General features: G+C 43.0%; 1 protein-coding gene across 1 annotated transcript in view; it reads left to right on the top strand.

Moving 5' to 3' along the window:
* The window catches only part of LOC141047160 (uncharacterized), a 125,740-nt gene that overhangs the window by 47,730 nt on the left and 55,357 nt on the right, over positions 1–22,653 (top strand). The window contains exons 2-8 of the mRNA XM_073542117.1: positions 3,063–3,212; positions 3,342–3,521; positions 3,605–3,728; positions 3,812–3,909; positions 4,108–4,198; positions 10,399–11,727; positions 11,788–11,804. Of these exons, the coding sequence (XP_073398218.1) occupies positions 3,063–3,212; positions 3,342–3,521; positions 3,605–3,728; positions 3,812–3,909; positions 4,108–4,198; positions 10,399–11,727; positions 11,788–11,804 (1,989 nt within the window). The remainder of the gene's footprint in view (positions 1–3,062; positions 3,213–3,341; positions 3,522–3,604; positions 3,729–3,811; positions 3,910–4,107; positions 4,199–10,398; positions 11,728–11,787; positions 11,805–22,653) is intronic.

Genomic DNA, 22,653 nt, shown 5'->3' with positions numbered 1-22,653 from the left:
CCCGGTCAAAGGTGAAGTAGCTGTTGGAAAGCACAAAATGCAATAGATCCAATAAAAACGAATGGTGTCGACGATCACCTGTAAATCGCTGGTTCAGAAAATAGGAGACTGCTTCGATTCTCAAGGTGTGCCCAATGCAGGTATATAAAGATTCCACATCCATTGTCACAAGAATGGTATCCTGTGGTACCGATATGTCCTGAAGTTGCCGGATTAGGTGAGAGGTATCTTGTACAAAGGAATCTAAAGAAATGACAAAAGGCTGTAAAAAATTGTTTAAATATATGCAGGGACGCTCGAAAAGGCTGCCATTGCCAGCCACAATAGGCCTACCTGGTGGCTCGGAAATAGACTTGTGCACCTTAGGAAGGAGATATAGCGTGGGAACAATAGGGTGGTGTGTAGTTAGGAATGTGTACTCCTTTTTGCTCAAGATGTTGTTTTGTCTGGCCGACATGAGAAGCCAATCAAGTTTATTCTTGAAATCAATTGTGGGGTCAGATGGTAAGACCTGGTAACAAGATACATTATTCACCCTTATCTGCCTCCTTTATAACAAAGGAGGGATTATCTTTTAATTTTTGAACCGCTATTCTCTCCTTTTTTTCCAAATTCTCACCTCGTAGGCTGGTAGTATGTAGCTTGGCAATGTCCTTGCTAACCAAATTATAAAAAATCTGAATGGTGGGAAAAAGTGCAAAAGACGGTGTAGCTTGTGAAGGTAAATGCCACAATTTATCAGAAGCTGTATTAGGGTTCTCATTTTCCTGTAACAGATCAAGGAGGTCATTAAACACTTGCCTTTCATCCAATGGCAGCGAATGAAGTACAGATGGTTGATGACACAGCATTTTGAATGCAAGCTGTCTACAGAAAAGATACAGATGATCTTTGGTTAAAGTAAATTTGTCCAAAGCACCCATAGGAGCAAAGGAGAGACCCTTTGATAAAACCGAAACTTCAATATCTGACAGGACATAACTGGACAAATTGATGATTTGTAAATTGCCATCTCCTACCATTTTAGCCACAGTAGCTACCTCATTGCAATGAAGGTCAGTAGTCGTCATATCCATAGTGATTCCTATTTCTGTCTGAGCTGCCTCTTGTATGTCAGTGACCAAGCCTGGTACCGACGCCCTTTCTTTATGGGGTTTTGAACGTTTCCGATGGCCCCTTCTGGTAGACTTTCTGGATCGCTTGTACCCGATGATAAAAAATCACTCGTGGATGATTCGCTGGTACCCACCCTAAGGTTGGACACTTGGGACTTTTGATTCCTGTCACTGAAATTTTTAAATCTACCAAACCTCCCATTGTACATTTTGTGGATGTACTCTTTTGTCTACTTTTTTCACATTATCAAAAGTCATTTTCGCAATGCATTACTGGGAACGGGACTTCTGCTGAGGCTGCGAGGGACATCAGAAGGTGAGAATATGACGATTTTTTTATTTTAATTCTTTTTCTTACAGGGATGTGGTACCCAGAGCCTGGAGGAGAATCTCCTCTCCTCCAGACCGTGGGTACCATCCGCAAATGTTCTGCTTACTTTTCACGTGGTGGGCACAGCCACATGCGGAAAGTAAGCAGGACAATATATTCCGCGATCCCGCAAAATTAATGAGCATACTGAATATATTTTCCGTGATGCGATTCTGCCACGGGAAAACCCGCATCATTAGCACAGCAATGCGGAATCCCATAGGAATGCATGGGGCGCTTTTTTTTGCGTTTTCGCGGTAAAAACCGCTGCAAAAACGCGAAAAATCGCAACGTGTGAACACAGTTCTAATAAGACTTGTTTCTCACTAACATTAATCACACAGGCACACTGATAGCAGACTGCTGTAATTGGCCGGTACTATAAACATGTTCTCTCTGAACACTGATAACAGACTAACACAGACTAAGAGTCCCGTTACACATAGCGATGCACCAAGGATCCCATGACAACCAGAACAGCAGTGTCCTGTGTACAATAAGGGCTCTGATCATGTGATCCCTGACTCCTCCCCTCCTGTGACCTCATCACAGGTCCTGTGCTCACAGAGCGGCCATATATGTGGAGTGCGGCTCTGCGGGTGGAGGCTCCACACCAGGACTGTAGCAGGTAAAGACCCCAATATCCACAGGTGGCCCTTCTAATTGGGGGAAACTATCCCCTCTAATAATCCTCGGACAGTTCTGACAAACATGGGAAAGTGCCCCTTTATGGAGGGGACAGAAAGTCTGTTTAGTCACTTTAGCTCCATAGTATCAGCTCTAATCCAATGGTGAGAGAGCGATTTACCCCGAAGAGTCACAGATTGTGGGGTTGGTAGAGAAATGTTATATTTAGGGGGTTTTTAAGGAAACGTGTTAGTCTAATAGTACGGTGCCTTTCTTGGTTCGCACACACAGTATAATGTTCCTAGAAATCCTCCATCCCCAATTTTTGTTGTTCTTGGTGTTTTTCATATGGAAGCCTACAAGAAAATGCTAAAGAAAAATCATAAACATAGAAAAATTACTCATCATGGAGATATCATCAGATATCTCCTGTCTTGTTCTTACAAAAAATCTTCTATAAAATCCTCAAACTTCTGTGTGTGACTCAGACCTGAGATCTAACGTGATAGAAGATTACAGTGCGGGGAAGACTGGAAACCTTCATATAGACGGCCGGTGGGGATGGAGTCAGTGACGGACTCTGGACAAATATGTTTCTAGAGCCGTAGTAGAAGATGAAGATGTCGTCCTCATCATGAAGTAGTTATTTCTCCTGTCCCGTGTAATGAATATCTCCTGCAGTATTGCTAATGCCGATTCCAGTGTCGGGAAATGAGACGAGAATTAGCGTTATGGAAGATGAGTCTATGAGGAACGTATTCAGCTGCCGACTCCGAGGAAGAAACTGCTTGTTGTCTGTGGCCTAAATATATAGGTTTTATTAGTAGATGTAGAGAAGAAAACTAAATACTGTAAAATAATAAATCTCTTCATATGTTTCCCTTATTATCTCCAGTAATTGTATTACACAGGATTTTTATGATGTTACATCGGCTCATCTTCTCATTCAGGTCTCTACAATATCGGATCCTCTCAGTGAAGATCTTCTACAGAAGATAATTTTCCTGATTTACCCATCAAGGATGGATATGGACAGAGACAAGATGGCGGAGAGGATATTACACCTCACTCTAGAGATCCTCTTCCGGCTTACTGGAGAGGTGAGAGATTCTGATGACGTCACATTACATCATTCTTATCAATGGGAATAACAGATGGACAGAACTGGAGAGGTGAGGACTCTGGAAATGTCTGTAGTGAGATTTATTAATGTGTCTCTCCATAACCAGGATTACACAGTAGTTAAGAAGACCTCTAGTGAGCGCTGTCAGGATCCTGTGTCTGAGGGATGGGGAAGACCCCTGAGCCCAATCACAAGGCCTCCTCCTCACCCCCTGATACATGAGGACATCAATGACCAGAAGATCCTAGAACTCACCTACAAGATGATTGAGCTGCTGACTGGAGAGGTGACACTGCTGGGAATGCTGGGACATTATACAGTAACACTATGAAGGGATCAGGGGGATGACAGTATCATTGTATGTGTCAGGTTCCTATAAGGTGTCAGGATGTCGCCGTCTATTTCTCCATGGAGGAGTGGGAGTGTTTAGAAGGACACAAAGATCTGTACAAGGACGTCATGATTGAGGTTCCCCAGCCCCTCACATCACCAGGTAATAGACAGGACTAAATACACACGGCCTATAATTATCTGTATGTAAAGAATGAATTCAGTCCCTGTATGTGTTTCCTCCAGATCTATCCAGTAAGAGGACAACACCAGAGAGATGTCCCCGTCCTCTTCTTCCACAGGACTGTAAACAAGAAGATCCCAGTGCTCCTCAGGATCATCAGGTAGATGGAGAGAAGGTGTCATGAGATCTCCCCTATGATGTGTAGTTGGTTGTGAAGGTCTTGTGCTCAGTCTTGTTTTATCCACCAGTATTATATGTTTTATACTTGTGTAATGAGAACGGTGGAGATGGCAGGATTAGAGCTGATCATAGATGTGACTTCTCCATCTGTCTGTGACTTTTACAATATTTGTTTCAGGGTGAAGATGTGACCCATATTAATACTACAGAGACATATGTGAGGGGTGATAAGCGGTGTAAAGAGGAGATTCCCACATATGACTACACAGGTGAGTAGTAACCACTAAATGCAGATTAGTCACAGATTATTTTCATGCAAAACACAATGAAGGAAACCACCTATGCGAAAACATGGTATCCATCCACAGACAGCTGTTTCTTTTTTTTTTTTCTTTATTTTTATTTTTTTAAAACCATTCAGGTTAGTTATAAACAACTCAATATAAGCTCATCAAATTAAACGTCGTTGTTTCAACTCTCATCATCATGGTTCATATTTATTTTAGTATAACAAACCAAAGGGTATACACAAAAGACATCCTGAACATCAATAAACATCACTAAAATTCACTGATATTTGATCAGGTGCTGCCATTTTTTAAATTTCCAGACACCCTCTGCATCAGAACCACCACCGCCTTCGCTGTCTAATTTATAAATCAAGTATAATCTAGATAGGATCAGCCTGACACACTTATTCACAAATACTTGCTTCTCTTTGAAAATTCCTAAATTCCTCACATCCCACAAACTCTGCATCACACAAGTCATAATTAACCATAGGATTCTATTTTTCACATGACCACATGCACCAATTCCAAACATCGCAACACGCCAGTCAATAAAACTCACACCTGCTAACTCCTTACACAACCCACCTACACACTGCATGCGTAATCACAGTCCCACATAGTATGCCACACAGTCTCCCATCCACCACATCCTTCCCTTGGGCACACATCAGTTCTGGTCAGACCTCGTCTCTTCTGAACCTGTCGCACAGGTAAAATATTGTGCAAGGACATCCATACAATATGCCTTTCTCTATTAGACATCCCGTGTGTTCCCAAACTCTTCCATGCAACCGAAACTTCATTCCCTCTCAACCACACAATATTACATTCCACATCATTCTTGCGTATTATTTTCATCACATTCTTAGCCATTCTAAAATCATTTATCGGCACACTCAGTAAATCATGCTTCCTCACAAACTTCTCAATCACCTCATACCAGACCGGACACTTGAAAGCAACAGGCACTCTACCATCCCTCTTTCTCCAACATAAGCCATATAACATCCAACCAGCAGAATAACTTTCCATATACGCTCCCTTATTTCCTTTATTCAGCAAAATAACAACAGTTTTGATATACTGAAGCCCCAGAAAAATCTCAATGTTTGGAAAGGTCATGCCACCATGGTGACACGCCTTGAAAAGACTCTCTCTCTTAAGTTTCTCTATTTTACTGCTCCAGAAAAAAGTAAACACTAATTTTTTTCCACTCTTTTTATTTTCCTACATGATGGTGGAAAAACTGTTGCAATAAAAAGCAAAATCGGAAGAATCACCGCTTTTATGACCAAAATCTTACCACTCAAGGTCAAGTCTCTCAGTCGCCAAAAATGTAACTTGCGCTCTATGCGCAATCCACACTCCTCCCAGCTCTCCTTACCTTCCAAGTCCTTATTAAATAATACTCCCAGCACTTTGATAGCACCCTCCTCACACTTTACCCCCCTCCATTTTAACCCTGTCATCCCCAAAACATTTAAAACTACATTTATTCCAGTTCACTCTAAAGCCAGATGCACCACAGGAAAACTCCAGAAGCAACTTAACCCTACTCATAGACGCAACACTTTCACTCACAGCCACAACATCATCCATATATCCAAGAACTTTCACATGCTTCCCACCACTCCCAGGTACCAACAAACCTCGCATCATTTTATCACGTCTCACCAAGCACAACAAAGGCTCAATCACACATACAAACAAGACAGGGGACATGGGACACCCCTGCCTTACACCAGACTTAATATTCACTTTCTCACTCAACCACCCATTAACAAGAAACGCACTTGACACACAATCATACAAAGACATTATCCCATTCACAAATTTTTGAGGAAATCCCATTCTATCCAGAACTTTAAACAAAAACACATGCGAGACCCTATCAAACGCTTTCTCAAAATCAATTGACAGAACCATACACTTCCGTTTCCTTCCCATACAGTCTCCAATCAAATCCCTTAATAACAATAAGTTATCACTCATACTTCTTCCAGGCACAGCACACACTTGATCCTCAACCAAAACACTACCAATCACCTCACGCATACGACTCGCCAACAATTTGCTATAGATTTTGTAATCTGCGTTCAGCAATGTTATAGGTCTCCAATTCTCTAAACACTTTCTCTCACCTTTCTTATGCACAAGCACAACCACCCCCTCTTTCATTGATTCACACAACTTACCACTCTCCCACATATACTTACATATCTCAGTCAAATCAGCACCCAGAAAATCCCACGCCTTCACATAGAATTCTACCGGCAATCCGTCTTTACCTGGAGTCTTATTCTTTTTAGCACTCTTCATCACATTTTCTACTTCTTCCATAATTACGTCCTCATTCAAAATATCACATTCTCCACTATCCAACTTGTTCTCTAACCCATTCAGCACTTCTGAAACAAGACCAGAATCAATCCATTTTTTATCATATAACTTGCTATAGAACCTATTCACCTCCTTTATCACATTGTCACCTGACACACACAAACCATTCCTATCCATGATTTTATCCATATCAGCCTTTCTCCCATTCATTTTCTTAAAAAAGAACCTCGTGCACTTTTCATCTTTCTCAAGATGTTCTATTTTGGTGCGATAGTTGATTTCTTTCCCTTTTTCATCTATAACACTCTTTAATTCACTCTTTGTCTCAGCCAGCAGATCAGACACATCCATGCCACTTTCTCCACACTTCCTTAACCAGTCTAAGCGCCTGTTTAAATCATTAAATCTACTCCGATAAATAGCAGCTTTTTTATAGCCCCACTTTTTGAAGAATTTTTTGCAACACCCCTTAACCCAGTTCCACCATTCCAGTACACACAAAATCCCTCTTACATACTCTCCACTCTTTATACTTTATTTTCAATTCATTCATCACATCTCATCTTCTAACAATCTTACATTCAGCTTCCAAACCCCACCCCCATACACACGGTCATCAATCGCACTAAACACACCTCTCAAACACTCATGATCAGAAAAAGGTACAGCATTTTGTTCAAAATTCATACACAACATATTTTTGGAAAACAACATTTTATCTATCCTGGATGCAATACCACCCCTATCAGCATGGTACGTTGGCGGTGGTGGGATGCCAAATTTCAGAGCAGCAGCATCTAGAAGGGAAAAATCAGAAATAAGATTGGATAACTTTTTACCAGTTATGTCACAATTCCCTTCTGTGGTGCAATTAAAGTCTCCAACTAAAACTGTAGGCATTTTGCCCGGAAGAAACAAACTTAATTTTTCCAAAAGAGCCAGACGCTCCTTTTTCCTGTCGTGTCCTGATGGACAGTACACATTAATAATTCTAGCCCGCCACCCCCTATAGCTAACATGTGCAATTATACATCTACCCACCTCTACCACCGTGTAGCTATCTAAACTAATCTCCCTGTTACCCATTACTATCCCTACACCATCATTCCTATTAACACATGAGCCAGACCATACATGCTGTCCGTAAGGCCAGTCCTTATCGCTTGGAGCATCCACAATCCCACATTCCTGAAGACAAAAGATGTGAGCATTCATCTGTTTAATATAATCTAGAGCAATTGACCTCCTGAATTTGGATCTAATTTGCCTGACATTCAGGGACGCAATCCCCCAACCAGCTTGGGGAGCCATAACATGACTGTGTTATTTACATGACGACAAACACGCCACTTCCTCTTCAGCCGTTTTCGTCTTCCATCTGGAACTGCAACTCCTTGAATCTGTTTACATCTGCGGGAATGCCTAAAAAAGCATTGGTGTCAGGAGAGAAGACATTCTGAGGGTAACTACGTTCACTCACCGGACTTAAACCAACTTCACCGAGGTCTGCCCAATCCGTTCTGGGCTTCTTCCAGGAATTTCCAGGCTCCTCATCCTCAGAGGACCTCTCAAGAGTGAAATCACCTTGATCTCCACAACTGGCCAACTCCTCCTCAGTAGCAAACCAAGATACACATTCAACATCAAGTAGCTTCCAAAGCTGCCACCTCTGGGCTGGGAGACTCCGTTTGGGGCAGGGCCTCCTCATGTGCATCCATGATTTCAGGTTCCTCAATAAGTTCCGGGTCTGAAACCTGTGGAATGTCAACAACAGCAGCAGGGGGTGCAGCTGCCCCACCTGAGACCACAGCGTAAGACCTAGGACTGATCCTGGCCTTACAGTCCCGATACTTATGGCCCTCCTCACCACAAGCATTACACATAACAGGATTTGTGCAGTCTTTTGCCATATGGTCAGAAGCATTGCAATTCCTGCAAGTTGGCATCTCCTTGCAACTATCCTGGGTATGCCCGAAATTTTTACACCTCCTGCAATACATCGGGGCATCTGTAAAGAACAAAAAAACAGTATTTTTCCCAATTGAAAAATTAAGAGGGGGTAATGGATGCCTCCCGGGCCTTGGGGATCCATCCCAAATCTCACAAAAAATTTGTACTTCCTAGTCCAGAGCCCTTCTCCATTCAGGACCCTGTGGGAGTACTGAACATAAATGCAATGTCTTTTCAAAAATAAAGCAATGTCCTCCAGGGAACCAAAAGGGTTGTGCATGAAAACTACAAGTACTCCCTTAGAGTACAGCACAGTAAAGGTAAGACCTTCCAGCAAAGGATTTGCCACTCCATTTTTCAGGGCAGTAAATAAATTCTGGCAAGCCGCCATAGAAGATAGCACCAGTACATACCTGCCTTCTCTCCTAAACTCCTGTAGGCATATTATATCGGACTTCCGAATCTTCAGGATGTCATAAAACACCATGTTGACCAAACATCCCAGGGAAAAATGCAACTTCTTATCTTCAGCGATGTCAATCCTGAATCCATTTTGCCTTTAGACCACAATATTGTCCTCCATCTGAAAATGTTAAAATTACTTTGCGAAATTGTGAAAGTGGCTGATCGTTACCTTTTTAAAATCTGTAAACTACAAAGCCAAATGACAGCATACGTAGAATGTGCTGACAAGTTAGAAAATCACTTGAAAAAAAATATTATGGGCCTGTAAGAAAATACAAAATCAGAAGATGCAAGAATAATCTGTAAACAGGCCGGGGTCACAACAGGAAAGAAATACACAAATCTGGAGCTGAGCACAGAGGACTGAACCAGAGGAGAACATGGCTGTATGTGGCAGCTTCCGGCTATATGCTTCGAGCTTCAGTAGAGTGTGGTGCTTTCCAGTTGACTGAAGCAGGGAGCAGATTACTCCAGCTGGACAGCTCACCCATCCATTCTGCTAGACTAGATGGTATTACTGGTACCAGGCACCCTAATTTTAGTGGCTGGACAGAGCCTGTGCCACCCAGAGCTTCTGGTTCCGACGTCTCTTCCATTACCAGCGACACCTGGAAAATGACTAAGGCTGCACCTGGTGACAGAAGCAGATGTCGTTGCAGGAGCAGATCCCAGAAGAGATGGGACACACCATTTGCAGAAGCCCTAATATGACAAAAGAGCAGAAAATCAGAGCAGTAGAAATATCCATGAAGTTGCAAAATTTGGGAAATTATAACACTCAGTGAATTAATCCACAGGCTCTTTCTGGAAATTAGCACACAGGGGATGTTGGAGTGATAATTGCAAATATACCTTTTTATTACCCAGAACATAGCACCCACATTGTGCCCCAGGAGACACACACACTGTAAATTAAGTGGCTTCCTCTCATTATAGTAATGCCAAATACATGGATGCTAAATGTGGTTTGGGCTCACTGCAAGGCTCAGAATCGGGGAGATTTGACATTGGGATAGCAGATATTGCTGGATTGGTTTATGGAAGCCTTGTTGCTTTTTAAAAGCCTTTGAGCCAATAATGATGTGGAAACCTCTGTTTTTCTATTGACAGATGATGAACCTGAGTAGTGACTTGTTTTTTGTGAGATGAGTTGAAGTTTTCATTGGTATTATTTTCACCTACATAACATTGGTGTTTTTTTTTTATTCCATATTTGGGAGGCAGAATGAACAAATAAATGAACACCATGCTCTACTGGTTCATCCTATGATGTTTTCTATTAGACTATGAACTGTCATTGTCTCAGTGAATTATTCAATATTTTACATAACTTGCCATTTTTACAAAAAGTTGAAGTAGAAATATTAAAAAAGGAAAAATTCAAGAATATTTTATGCAAAAATAATAGGTTTTATTCTTAGCAGATGACTGTACCAGGAGATCAGAGGGACAGCTGACATCTTCAGTTTTTAAATCAGAAGATTTTGAGATCCCACCGGATACAACTGAAGTGAATGCCATTACTTCAGATATATCATCATCTCTTCACAGCAAAGATCAATCATCTGATTCCTTTAAACAGGTCCTGTCTTCTGATTCATTACCAATTACTGAGGAAAATCAAAGTCGCAAAATAAGCATTAAAAAACGTACTGGTCCTAAAGCAAAGAAGCCATTTTCACGTTCAGAATATGGAAACAGTTTTCCGCTCGAAAAGTCTTTTCTTAAGATTCACACAGCAGAGAATAGATTTTCCTGTTCAGAATGTGGGAAATGTTTTAACCGGAAAACGCAACTTGCTAGACACCAGAGAACCCACACAGGGGAGAAGCCTTTTTCATGTTCAGAATGTGGGAAATGTTTTACTCAGAAAACAGATTTGCATAAGCACCACAGAACGCACACAGAGGAGAGGCCTTTTTCCTGTTCAGAATGTGGGAAATGTTTTAGCCATAAATCAGATTTGCTTAGGCACCAGAGAATTCACACAGGGGAGAAGCCTTTTTTATGTTCAGAATGTGGGAAATGTTTTAAATGGAAAACGCATCTTGATAGACACCAGAGAACGCACAAAGAGGACAAGCCTTTTTCATGTTCAGAATGTGGGAAATGTTTTAGCCATAAATCAGATTTGCTTAGGCACCAGAGAACTCACACAGGGGAGAAGCCTTTTTCATGTTCAGAATGTGGGAAATGTTTTAATCAGAAAACAAGTTTGCTTATGCACCAGAGAATTCACACAGGGGAGAAGCCTTTTTCATGTTCAGAATGTGGAAAATGTTTTAACCATAAATCAGATTTGCTTAGGCACCAGAGAATTCACACAGGGGAGAAGCCTTTTTCTTGTTCAGAATGTGGGAAATGTTTCAATCAGAAAACAAGTTTGCTTAAGCACCAGAGAACTCACACAGGTGAGAAGCCTTTTTCATGTTCAGAATGTGGAAAATGTTTTAACCATAAATCAGATTTGCTTAGGCACCAGAGAACTCACTCAAAGGAGAAGCCTTTTTCATGTTCAGAATGTGGAAAATGTTTTAACCATAAATCAGATTTTCTTAGGCACCAGAGAACTCACACAGGGGAGAAGCCATTTGCGTGTTCAGAATGTGGGAAATGTTTTAATCAGAAAACAAATTTGATTAAGCACCAGAGAACGCACACCAAGATGAAGCCTTTTTCGTGTTCAGAATGTGGGAAATGTTTTGTAACTAAACCATCTCTTCTTAGTCACATGAGCAGTCACACAGGGTAAAAGCCATTTTCGTATTCAGAATGTAAATGTTTTAACTGAAAAATTTACCTTCTTAAAGGTGTTGTCAACTACCAGGTAACCTCGTGTCATTCCTCATGTTTGGCCTCATTAAAGTAAAATCAGTCATAATCGCCTTCCTTGCCAGTGCCATTCCCAGCGCAGTCGGAACTCGCATTCCCAGGGTTCATGTGACGTTACATCACACAAGCCATGCGCCCAATCAAGGCCAGCTTCACTGTCCCCGCCTTCAGACGTGTTGAATATCAACTGTAAGCCAGGGGTATGGCTGCTCTCCAATTTCTCTTTAATGTTTGATTTGTTCAGGGCTCACATGAGCCCCGGGTGCCGACACCTCTGGAAGGTCATCTGTATGGGAGGTTTGTATAATTGTTTTTATTTTAACAGGATCAAACCTGAGGAATGAAAAGGGGTTGTCGAAGTAGTGGACAACCCCTTTAAACATCAAAAATCCCACTATATATATATATACAGCTCTGGCAAAAATGAAGAGACCTCTTTTAAATTTTCATTTGTCTGATTTTTCTCTTTATAGGTATATTTTTGAGTAAAATGTAAGTTGTTCTTTTAGTCTATAAACTTCTGACAACATGTCTCCGAATTTCCAAGCAATAAATTTTGTATTTTTTTCTGACAAAGAAAAATGGTCAAAATATAAAAAAACAGTGCTTTCAGACCTCAAATAATGCAAATAAACAAAGTTCATAATCATTTAGAAACAACAATACTAATGTTTTAACTCAGGAAGAGTTCTGAAATCAATATTTTGTGGAATAACCATGATTTTAAAAACAGCTTTCTTGCCTCTTGGCATGCTTGCCACCAGTCTTTCACTCTGCTTCTGGCTCAAAAATTTAAGGAGTTCTTTGTTTGATGGCTTGTGACTATTCATCATCCTCTTGACTACATTCCATAGGTTTTCAATGGGGTTCAGGTCTGGATAATGGGCTGCCCATGACAGGGTTTTTTTTTGTTTTTTTTAACTGTGTATTTTATTAACATTTTTAAACAGATACAGAAAAAGTACATGAATGTATAGATATGTCTCACAAGCTTGTTAGCAATAACTGTAAACCAGAAATCAGTATACATATCTTAATATCCAATAATACAATGAAAACAGGGAATATGACAAGACGAACAATACAGACAGGGAAATATAAGGAGGGGGGGGAAGGAGCGGGGATGGTGAATATTTCAGGCTTCCATCAAGGCCAAACTTCACTGTTATTCTTTATTGGCCCAATAAGTGTCCCAGAGTGACCAAACACTTTCAAAAAGATCTACCGTGTCATTTGACAAGGCAGATAGATACTCCATCCTTCTCACATCTTGGATCCGAGAATGGAGATCGGCAAGTGAGGGTGGGTGGGCTAACCTCCAGTTACAGGCAATTAGACACCTGGCGGCTGTGGTCATATGCAACATTAACCGCTTCACTCTCTTCCCCAGCTGAACAAGTGGTATATTTAATATGTAGAATTTAGGATCCAGGGGAACCCGAAGGTTAGTTACTTTATAAATAAGAGATTGCACCAGCTTCCAGAAACCCTGGATATTGGGGCATACCCAGAATATGTGCGGTATGTCTCCTCCTGTAGCTCCACACCTCCAACAATTGTCAGGTATAGTTGGGTTTAGTTTATGTAGTAGTGATGGGGTGTGATACCAATACATAATTAATTTATACTGATTTTCCTTATAAACATAGCACGAAGATGTCTTTGAGGCAGTATCCCAGATCCGTTTCCAGGTACACAAGGTAATGGTCTCACCAAGGAAATCTTCCCATTTCCTCATATAGGTGTGATTTGGCTTGTCTTCTGGGCATGGGGCAACTAAAATACGATATATATCTGAGATGAGGCCTTTAGTAGAAACCCCAGCTCTGCATAATCTTTCAAATAGTGTAGGGATAGAGACTTCTAAGGAGGCAAAAAGGGAATGCATCAGGTGTCTTACTTGTAAATACCGATACTAGAAATTGCCAGGGAGATTGAATTTAGCAGATATGTTGGCGTAGGGGAGAAGGACTCTGGAACTTGCGTCTACTATGTCAGCAAAGCAAAAGAGTTTCCATGACAGGGTTTTTTTTTTTTTTTTTATCAATTAGTGTTTATTAAAGATTTTCAAAACAATACAGTGCCATCAAACAGTAATAACAGTAACAGTAACAGAGGTTAACCAAAAATGACCAGAAATAAGTAAGGAAAAGAAAAAGAAGTAGGGGAGAGAAGCGGGAGGAGGGGGTAGGAACGGTAAGGGGAATAGGGGGAAGAGGAAAGGAGTATAGGCATTCACAAGGCACTGTCTAGCAGTTCAGTTATAGACAAGGGTTCCTGGCAAACTATGGCAAAATGAGAATATTATGTCAATGATGCTTACTTATTCCCACTCAAGTAAACGGTCAAACAAGGTGGAGCGGGTTAATAGAGGAATGACCACTATGTAACCAGGGGTGCCAAATATTCTGTCTTTTGGTTTTGGCAGTCATGGAGTGAGCCAAGGCGAGTTCATATTGGCAGTGGACATTAAGTTTATCAATTAATTCACTAATATTGGGAGAATTAGTGTCTTTCCATCTTGAGGCGACTAATAACCTGGCAGCTATTAGAATATGTGATCGTGTACCTCGAAGTATGTGTGGAATTTCCTCCAGGCCAATGTGAAGAATGGCCTGCCTAGGTGACAGATTCAGCTGGATCCCCAAGACCTGTGCAATTAAAAGGTCCATATCTCTCCACCAGGGCCGAAGAATTGGACACGACCACCAGGCGTGTTCCAGAGTTCCCCTGTGACCGCAACCCCTCCAACATTTGTCCGACCCGGCAGGGTCATAGTGAGCCACCTGAACCGGATATTGATACCATCTAAGGTGTACTTTTTTTAATTGTTCGAGATGATTGACGCAGGCAGATACCCGTAACACCTCACCCAGCCCCCCCTCCCAGTCTATCGGGTCAGATAGGAAGTTCAAATCCTGTTCCCACTTGATCATATATGGCAGTTTAACATCTTCTGCTGGGTCGTTTAAGGCTTTATATAATATTGAAATTCCCTTCGGGCCAGAGTCAGGCAACAAGAAATAACCATTAACCCTGTTATTTAAATGTGAGTTGAGAAAAGGCGAGTTTGGGGAATTATGAAGTAGATGACGTATTTGCAAGTATTGATAGAAATATCTTCGGATATTCGGGAAGTTAGAGGCCAAGTGGTCAAAGGGGACAAGGCCAGTGGCACCCAATATCTGCCCTAATGTTACGATTCCAGCATCAACCCAAGGCTGGAGATTAAGAAATGGGATGTGTGTCTCAAGGGCTTTTAGGGATAGGGAATCATGAGATAATTTAATCAGGGAAGGGACCAGTGCCCTCCAGTAGTGGAGCGCAGTTTTCATGGTTGGTAAGGTAGGGGAATAATCAGTGATTGCAATTGATTCAGCCTCAAGAATTGTGCGGGTAGATCTAGTTTTGGCATAGTAGTTCTCTATTTGGAGCCATCTATGGTCTTTGTCCGCCTGCCACCAATCTCTGAGTCCAGTTAGTATGGCCGCTCTATGGTACAGCAGGAGGTTCGGCATTCCCAGCCCTCCCCGTTTGAACGGATAGTACATCAAGGTCCTAGAGATTCTAGATTTTTTGTGTGACCAAATAAAATTGTATGACATAGTTTGTAATTTCAAAATCAAACGTTTGGGGATTTTTAATGGGATACATCTAAGGAGATACAGTATTTTAGGCAGGATCATCATTTTGAAAACATTAATCCTTGCAATCCAGGACGTCATAACCATGTGAAAATGGTCAAGTTGTGACTTAACCTGTGTGATCAACTTAGAGAAATTCTTCTCGACAATCTGTTCAGAACCCGTCAATATAACTCCCAAGTACGGGATACCCTCTGTCATCCATGTAAATGGAAATTCTGCTTCCATTTTTGACTTGGCCGCGCATGGAACCGCCACCGGAAACAACAAGGACTTCGTGGGATTCAACCTGTAATATGACACATTACTGAATTCCCCGAGTTCCAAGATAATAGCTGTCAAGGATGTCTCCAAGTTGACACAGGACAGGACAACATCATCAGCATATAGGCCAATTCTGTGCTCCATCTGTCCAACCCTGATTCCGGTGATATTAATAGAAGTTCTTATGCGCTCAGCAAGCGGCTCCATGCACAGTGCAAAGATAATAGGAGAGAGTGGGCAACCTTGACGAGTGCCATTCGTGATATGAAACGAACCAGATAAAAAACCGGACGTCAAGACCCTGGCACAAGGAGTCGTGTACATAGCACAGATTGCTGAGAATATGGGGCCTGACAGTCCAAACTTCTCCAATACTGCCCGAAGGTACCCCCAGTGCACCCTGTCAAAAGCCTTCTCAGCATCGAGTGACAGGAATGCACTGGGCAGGCCAGACAGCTCGGCTATTTTAATCAGATTCAGCATGCGCCGCACCCCATCTTTCGTCTCACGTCCAGCCACAAAACCCACTTGGTCCGGCGAAATTATAGTTGGAATGATAAGCTTTAGTCTGGACGCTATAATTTTAGTGAATATTTTGACATCCGAATTGAGCAGAGCAATGGGTCTAAACTCACTAGGGCGTGTGAGGGGTTTCCCAGGCTTGGGTATGGTAGATATGGTAGCCTCCAAACCAGGAGCCGTAACAGTACCCGAGTCTCTCCACACCGAGAATAATCTCTGCAAATATGGAGTCAACAGCAGATGAAAGGATTTATAATAATCATTCGTCAACCCGTCTGGACCTGGGGCCTTATGAGATTTAGTTTGTTTAATCGTCGAGTTAATTTCTAAATCAGTGAAGGGAGAATTAAGGTAGTTTAGCTGCTCAGATGTGATACGGGGTAATTTTATAGAGTCTAGATATTTATAGATAGATTGGTGATCCGGTTGGGGGGTAAAAGGGTCATCTTTTAAATTATACAAGCCGGTATAATATTCTGCAAAGGCCTGGACTATGTCCTGAGGGTTTCTGAGGGCCTTCCCATTTCTATCTAAGATATGGTCCACTCTTGATTTAGCTTCCCTCTTGCGTACTCTGCGTGCCAGGAGTGCACCCGCCCTATCACCTGCAGCATATAGATTAGTCTTGAATTTCTTCATGTTATGTGCATATCTAGCCAAGAGATTTTCTCTCAATTTAAACCTAGTTTGATAGATCTCCTCAGAGATGGAAGGCGTGGGAGCAGACTTGTTAATAGTGTCTAAATATTGCAGGCGGGAGAGTAATACCTCTCTGCCACTCTCCCTCCTCCGTTTCAGGTAGGAAGCTTGTTGGAGGAGCACACCTCTAATCACTACTTTATGTGCCGACCATAAGGTCTCATCAGAAACCTCTCCATTATCATTTATCTGAAAGTAATGTTCCAACTCCGAGGAGATTCTACCCAACACCTCCCTATTCAGCAGCAATGCGTCGTTTAATCGCCACCTAAAGGCTGTGTTAGCTTGGTGTGCCAAAGTAAGACTCAGAGTGATGGGAGCGTGATCAGACCATGTTATTAAGCCTATAGTTGCGGATCTACATCTGGACAGAGTTGCACTGTCTGTTAGAAAATAATCAATACGAGAGTATGTGGAATGCCTGGAAGAGTAAAAGGTATAATCCCTCTCAGATGCATGTGAATATCTCCAATAATCATGCAAGTGGAATTCGCCTGTGAGGAGAGTCAAGTCCCCTCTAGGTCGTCTGCTACCAGAAGAGCAATCAAGGTCCACATGCATGGGGAGATTGAAGTCACCACATATTATATTACTACCCTTCACATTCGTAGAGACTTCATGAAGGGTTGTTCTCAGGAATTTATGTTGTCCCTCATTGGGAGCGTAAAGATTTGTCAACGTGTGTAACTCACCATTCAGTAGGCACGTAATAGTTAAGCATCTACCCGTGGGGTCATTATTTTGCGCTATCAATTTAAAAGCGATTGTATTTTTCACCATGGTGCACACACCAGCCTTTTTGGTTGGGCCATTAGCAAATAGAATGTGCGGGAAGAGGGGATGACGAAGCCTGAAATTATCCTCGCCCAACAAATGGGTTTCCTGCAAGCAGATAATATCTGCTTTTGACCGCTTCACCTCCCTCCACATCATAGATCTCTTCTCAGGGGAGTTTAAACCCCTGACATTCAAAAAAAGAATTTGTAAACTCATGGTACCATTATACTAAAGTCTATACTGCCAGTATTATCCAGTGACCCCACCAATGGTGTGCCGAAACTTACATACAAATAACTGCCAGTTCCATAATAGCAATCAAAAATCAATATAGACAGAGAATGCCCGGGGATTTGGAGAGAAAAAACCTGGAGGGAAGAAAGGGGAAGGGCAAGTATGTAGTCACATCGGGGGGAGACTCTTAATGTATGCTGAACAGAGTAAAAAGAACCAAAAAATAAAAAGGAGTAAAAACAAAGGAAAAGAAAAAGAAAAAAACAAAAAAAAACAAAACATAGGTAATCCTTGTAGGAACGTCGGGAACAGTCCAGACAATCCGCAGAACAAAATCTGCGTGGAGGGGTGGAAGAGAGAGGTTCACAATCCAAAGGCCCACTAAGGGGTGCAGTAGGAGAGCTCAGCAGTCCAGACACTGTCCATGTGACTGTCAATCCGTTGACCAGTCCGAGGCTATTTTCCTTCCTGTATCCGCAGGTCTGGGAGCAAAGGGTATTTTCCAGGCCGTAAGCTTCTCCTCTGCCTGTTTGGGTGAGGAGAAGACGACTGTGCGTCCTTCGTATGTGATAATCAAACGCACAGGATTAAACCCCCATCGGTAACGTATGTTGGTGTCCCTCAGAGCTTTACAGACACGGGCATATTCTCTCCTTTTGGCCAGGGTAGCAGCTGACAAATCCGGGAAGACCTGGAGATCCCGGAATTCAGGGGGTAGATCGGGGGGGCTCCTTATCTGCCGCCGAAATGTCTCTTTAGTAGTGTACAGATGAATCCGTGCAAGGATATCTCTAGGAAGAGATGGATCTAGATGCTTGGGCTTGGGTGTTCTATGTACCCTATCCGTCAGTAGATCTCTAGAGGAAAGTGAGGGCAGGACAGCCTGCATAAAATTCTGGAGGAAAGCAGCTAAATCTTTATCTGCAACATCTTCAGGGATTCCTCTCACACGTATATTGTTCCTCCTGGATCTGTCCTCTAAGTCGTGCAGTTTATCAAACGCCCCTTCTAACTTGCCCTTTATAGCTTGGTTTTCATCCACCAGAGCGTTAATTACAGAGACATATTCGGACATTTTGTTTTCCAAATGATCCGTGCGGGCCCCTAAAGCATTAATGTCTCCTCTTATCTCCTTCAACATATCCTGCATATCCTCTTTTAATGAGGCACGTATACATGTGAGGAATTCCTTCATATCCCCCCTGGTCATAGGTGCGGAGCTGCTATATTGTGCTCCTGCTGAGGCCTCACCTCTTTCTGAGTCACGGGAACCACGGGAGGAGTGTGATGATCTGGAGGGAGAAGCCGCCGCCATTTTCCCTGCAGCATGTGCGGTCTGTGACCGCGGGAAGAAATCTGGCAGGCGAGGAGGAGAGGCCTTCTTTTGAGATCTACCTCGGGTCATCATGTGCCCAGTCGTGCTACGATGCCAGCAGTAAGCGCCTCAGCGGTCAGGAGAGTCAGTGAAAGCCGATATGAGCCGCTTTATGTCTGGTGGTGCCGGAGCTCGTCACCTCATTTTAGGTCCAGCATAACAAGGTTAGGTGTGGGACAAGCCCAGAACAGTGCACCCGAGAGTACAACCCAGTGATGATGTTGCAAAAGCAGGAACACAGTCAGGGCTGTGATATTAGTAGAGAGGAGAAACATGCAAAAAAGACGCTGTCTCTGATAAATGTCTTATTGTTCTACTGTGTGCTGTTACTGGAGAAAGGATGGGATTCTAAAGAAGTAGTTTATCTTCTTTTATGGAGGAGGGTGACAGTAGCACACACTCAGCTTTGCCCGCTCAGAGAAGAAAGATCTGTCCCAGCCCCCACACTGTGAGAACAGGTCTATTTTTGCAAGCGTGTGCAGGTAGTAATCACCACTCTGCTCAGGGGGAATCTCCTTAATCTGGCTGTGAGCAGGAAAGGATTAGGGAAACTTCTGGGAGATGATAAAAGCGCTGGCCTTTCTGCTGTTAGGTATTTGGGAAGCAAGGAGTGCAGGGAGCAAATCACAGGCCCCCGCTCTCAGGGGAAGCACAGGCCTGTCACACTCACCAGGCCTCCAGGCCCAGGTTCCAGAGATCCCTTCACAGTCTGTAAAATCTATTTTCTTGTGGTCCACCAGGCGCAGCACACTGTCATGGAGGCTTAGACGTTAAGACAAGATGATTTACAGCAACAGTGTGGCCGATGGATGTTGATTTCCAGGCTTGAGGTCAGGAGCCCCTGGAAGAAGCTTCCTCTCTTGATGGTGCCTAGGCCACACCCCCCATGACAGGGTTTTGATGTGGTGGTCTCTTAATTTTTTCCAGAGCTGTGTGTGTGTGTGTGTGTGATATATATATCCAACAATGTAGACCAGCTCACTCCTGTGAACCACCTGGAACCTCAGCTGACCTGGTTAACTCCGTTGTGCCCGGATCTGGATGTAGGAGTCCATCCATACAAATGTGAACAACGACAAAGCAAAGTCCAGCAATAACGTGAGCAATCCAGGATGCTGTTAAAAATTTTTTCTTTCTTTTTATTCATAAATCCATTAAAATGCAATGGTCCAAGCAGTTCAAAACAGCAATAACGCAGGAAAGTCGTGCAGATAGGACTACGCGTTTCAGCGGTAGAACCCGCCTTCTTCACGGTCCAGAATCTAATCTGCTTTCCAAACATGGAACCTTATATACATCCCACTCCCATCAGGGTAATTATAAACATATGTGAGAGACTTAAAAACATGTGCTGTAAAAGCAGATCAAACATATAAACTATCCATATATTGATCAGTATACAACATGCATAAAGATTATAAGGAAAGAATTCAACATATTGGAGAAAAATACATTAGGAATGTCCAATAACCTGACCATAAGATTTAAGGCCCTGTGCACACGGTGCAGACTCCGTGTAGTTCCGCAGCAGATTTGGCCCTGCAGAACCGCAGCAGAACTGCACGTGATGTACAGTACCATTTAAGGCTATGTAAAACAAAAAAGGCTGTGCACATGCTGCAGACTTTTCTGCGCAGATCTGGTGCAGAATAAAAGAAGCAGCATGTCGCTTCTCTTGTGCGGTTCTGCTGCAGCTCTCCACCTGCTCCATTATAGAAATCTGCAGGTGGAATCTGCAGGGGAAATCCGCACAAATCTTTTATTCTGCACCAGATCTGCGCAGAAAAATCTGCAGCATGTGCACAGCCTTTTTTGTTTTACATAGCCTTAACTGGTACTGTGCATCACGTGCAGTTCTGCTGCGGTTCTACAGGGCCAAATCTTCTGCGGAACTGCACGGAGTCTGCACCGTGTGCACAGGGCCTTAAATCTTATGGACATTCCTAATGTATTTTTCTCCAATATGTTGAATCCCTTCTTTATAATCTTTATGCATGTTGTATACTGATCAATATGTGGATAGTTTATATGTTTGATCTGCTTTTATAGCACATGTTTTTAAGTCTTTCACATATGTTTATAATTACCCTGCATGGGAGTGGGATGTATATAAGGTTCCATGTTTGGAAAGCAGATTAGATTCTGGACCGTGAAGAAGGCGGGTTCTACCGCTGAAACGCGTAGTCCTATCTGCACTACTTTCCTGCGTTATTGCTGTTTTGAACTCCTTGGACCATTGCATTTTAATGGATTTATGAATAAAAAGAAAGAAAAATTTTTTAACAGCATCCTGGATTGCTCACGTTATTGCTGGACTTTGCTTTGTCGTTGTGTGTATATATATATATATATATATATATATATATATATATGCCATATTTTCTGGCGTATGGAAGATGACTTTTTAACCCCTGAAAATCTTCTTAAAAGTCGGGGGTCGTCTTATGCGCCGATTGCATATTGTGGGGGAGTGGTCCTGATGAAGAAGGGTGGGTGTAAGTGGTGTTAAAATCCCCCTTTTACCTCATTGGTGGCAGCGGTGCAGCGGTTCCTCCTTCAGCAGTGTGGCAGCTCTGTGCTGGGGGTCAACGCAGCTCCTCTTTGTCCAGCATGGGGGCGCTGTGCTGGAGGGCGGCTGCGATGGCTCTCTGTCCAGCGTCAAGGCTCCTCCGGCATTTCCCCAAAGCCCGGAGGCCCATTGCTGCGATGCGGTGGCCTCCAGGAAAATGGTCGCCTGAGCCCAAGCAAGCTCAGATTCAGATCTCGTCCTGAGAACTCGGGAGACGAGATCTGAATCAGCATGCACGGGCTCAGATTCAGATCTCGCCCTGAGAACTCGGGAGACGAGATCTGAATCAGCATGCACGGGCTCCTGCGACCATTTTTCCGGAGGCCACCACATCGCAGCAATGGAGCTGCCTGGGCCTCCGGGCTTTGGGGAAATGCCAGAGGAGCCCTGATGCTGCCCAAAGAGCCGCCACAGCCACCCCCCAGCACAGCGCCCCCACAATGGGCAAAGAGGAGCCGCCGCCGCTGCCGAACCCCAGCACAAAGCCGCGACACTGTGTCATGGTCACGTGTGTCGGGACGCAGATGATACCGCAAGGCGGACCCATAACACACGTGACCCTGGATACAGCGCCTCCAGTGGGGCGAATTTAAATAATATGTGCAGGTGGATACGCCGCCTCCACCTGGCGAATTTAGGTATTACACGTAAATAAACATTCTGGAAACCCCGCCTCCAGTATGGCGAATTTAAATAATAAGGGGGACCTGGGAAACATTAACAATGGTGGGCCCTGCTATAGGGAAAAGGGAATTGGAGA

This window comes from Dendrobates tinctorius, unplaced genomic scaffold, assembly GCF_039654945.1.
Source record: "Dendrobates tinctorius isolate UK_male_01 unplaced genomic scaffold, ASM3965494v1 ptg000126l, whole genome shotgun sequence".
Taxonomy (NCBI): Eukaryota; Metazoa; Chordata; class Amphibia; order Anura; family Dendrobatidae; genus Dendrobates; species Dendrobates tinctorius.
The sequence above is the reverse complement of the archived record's forward strand: the minus strand, read 5'-3'. Positions and strand labels throughout refer to the sequence as shown.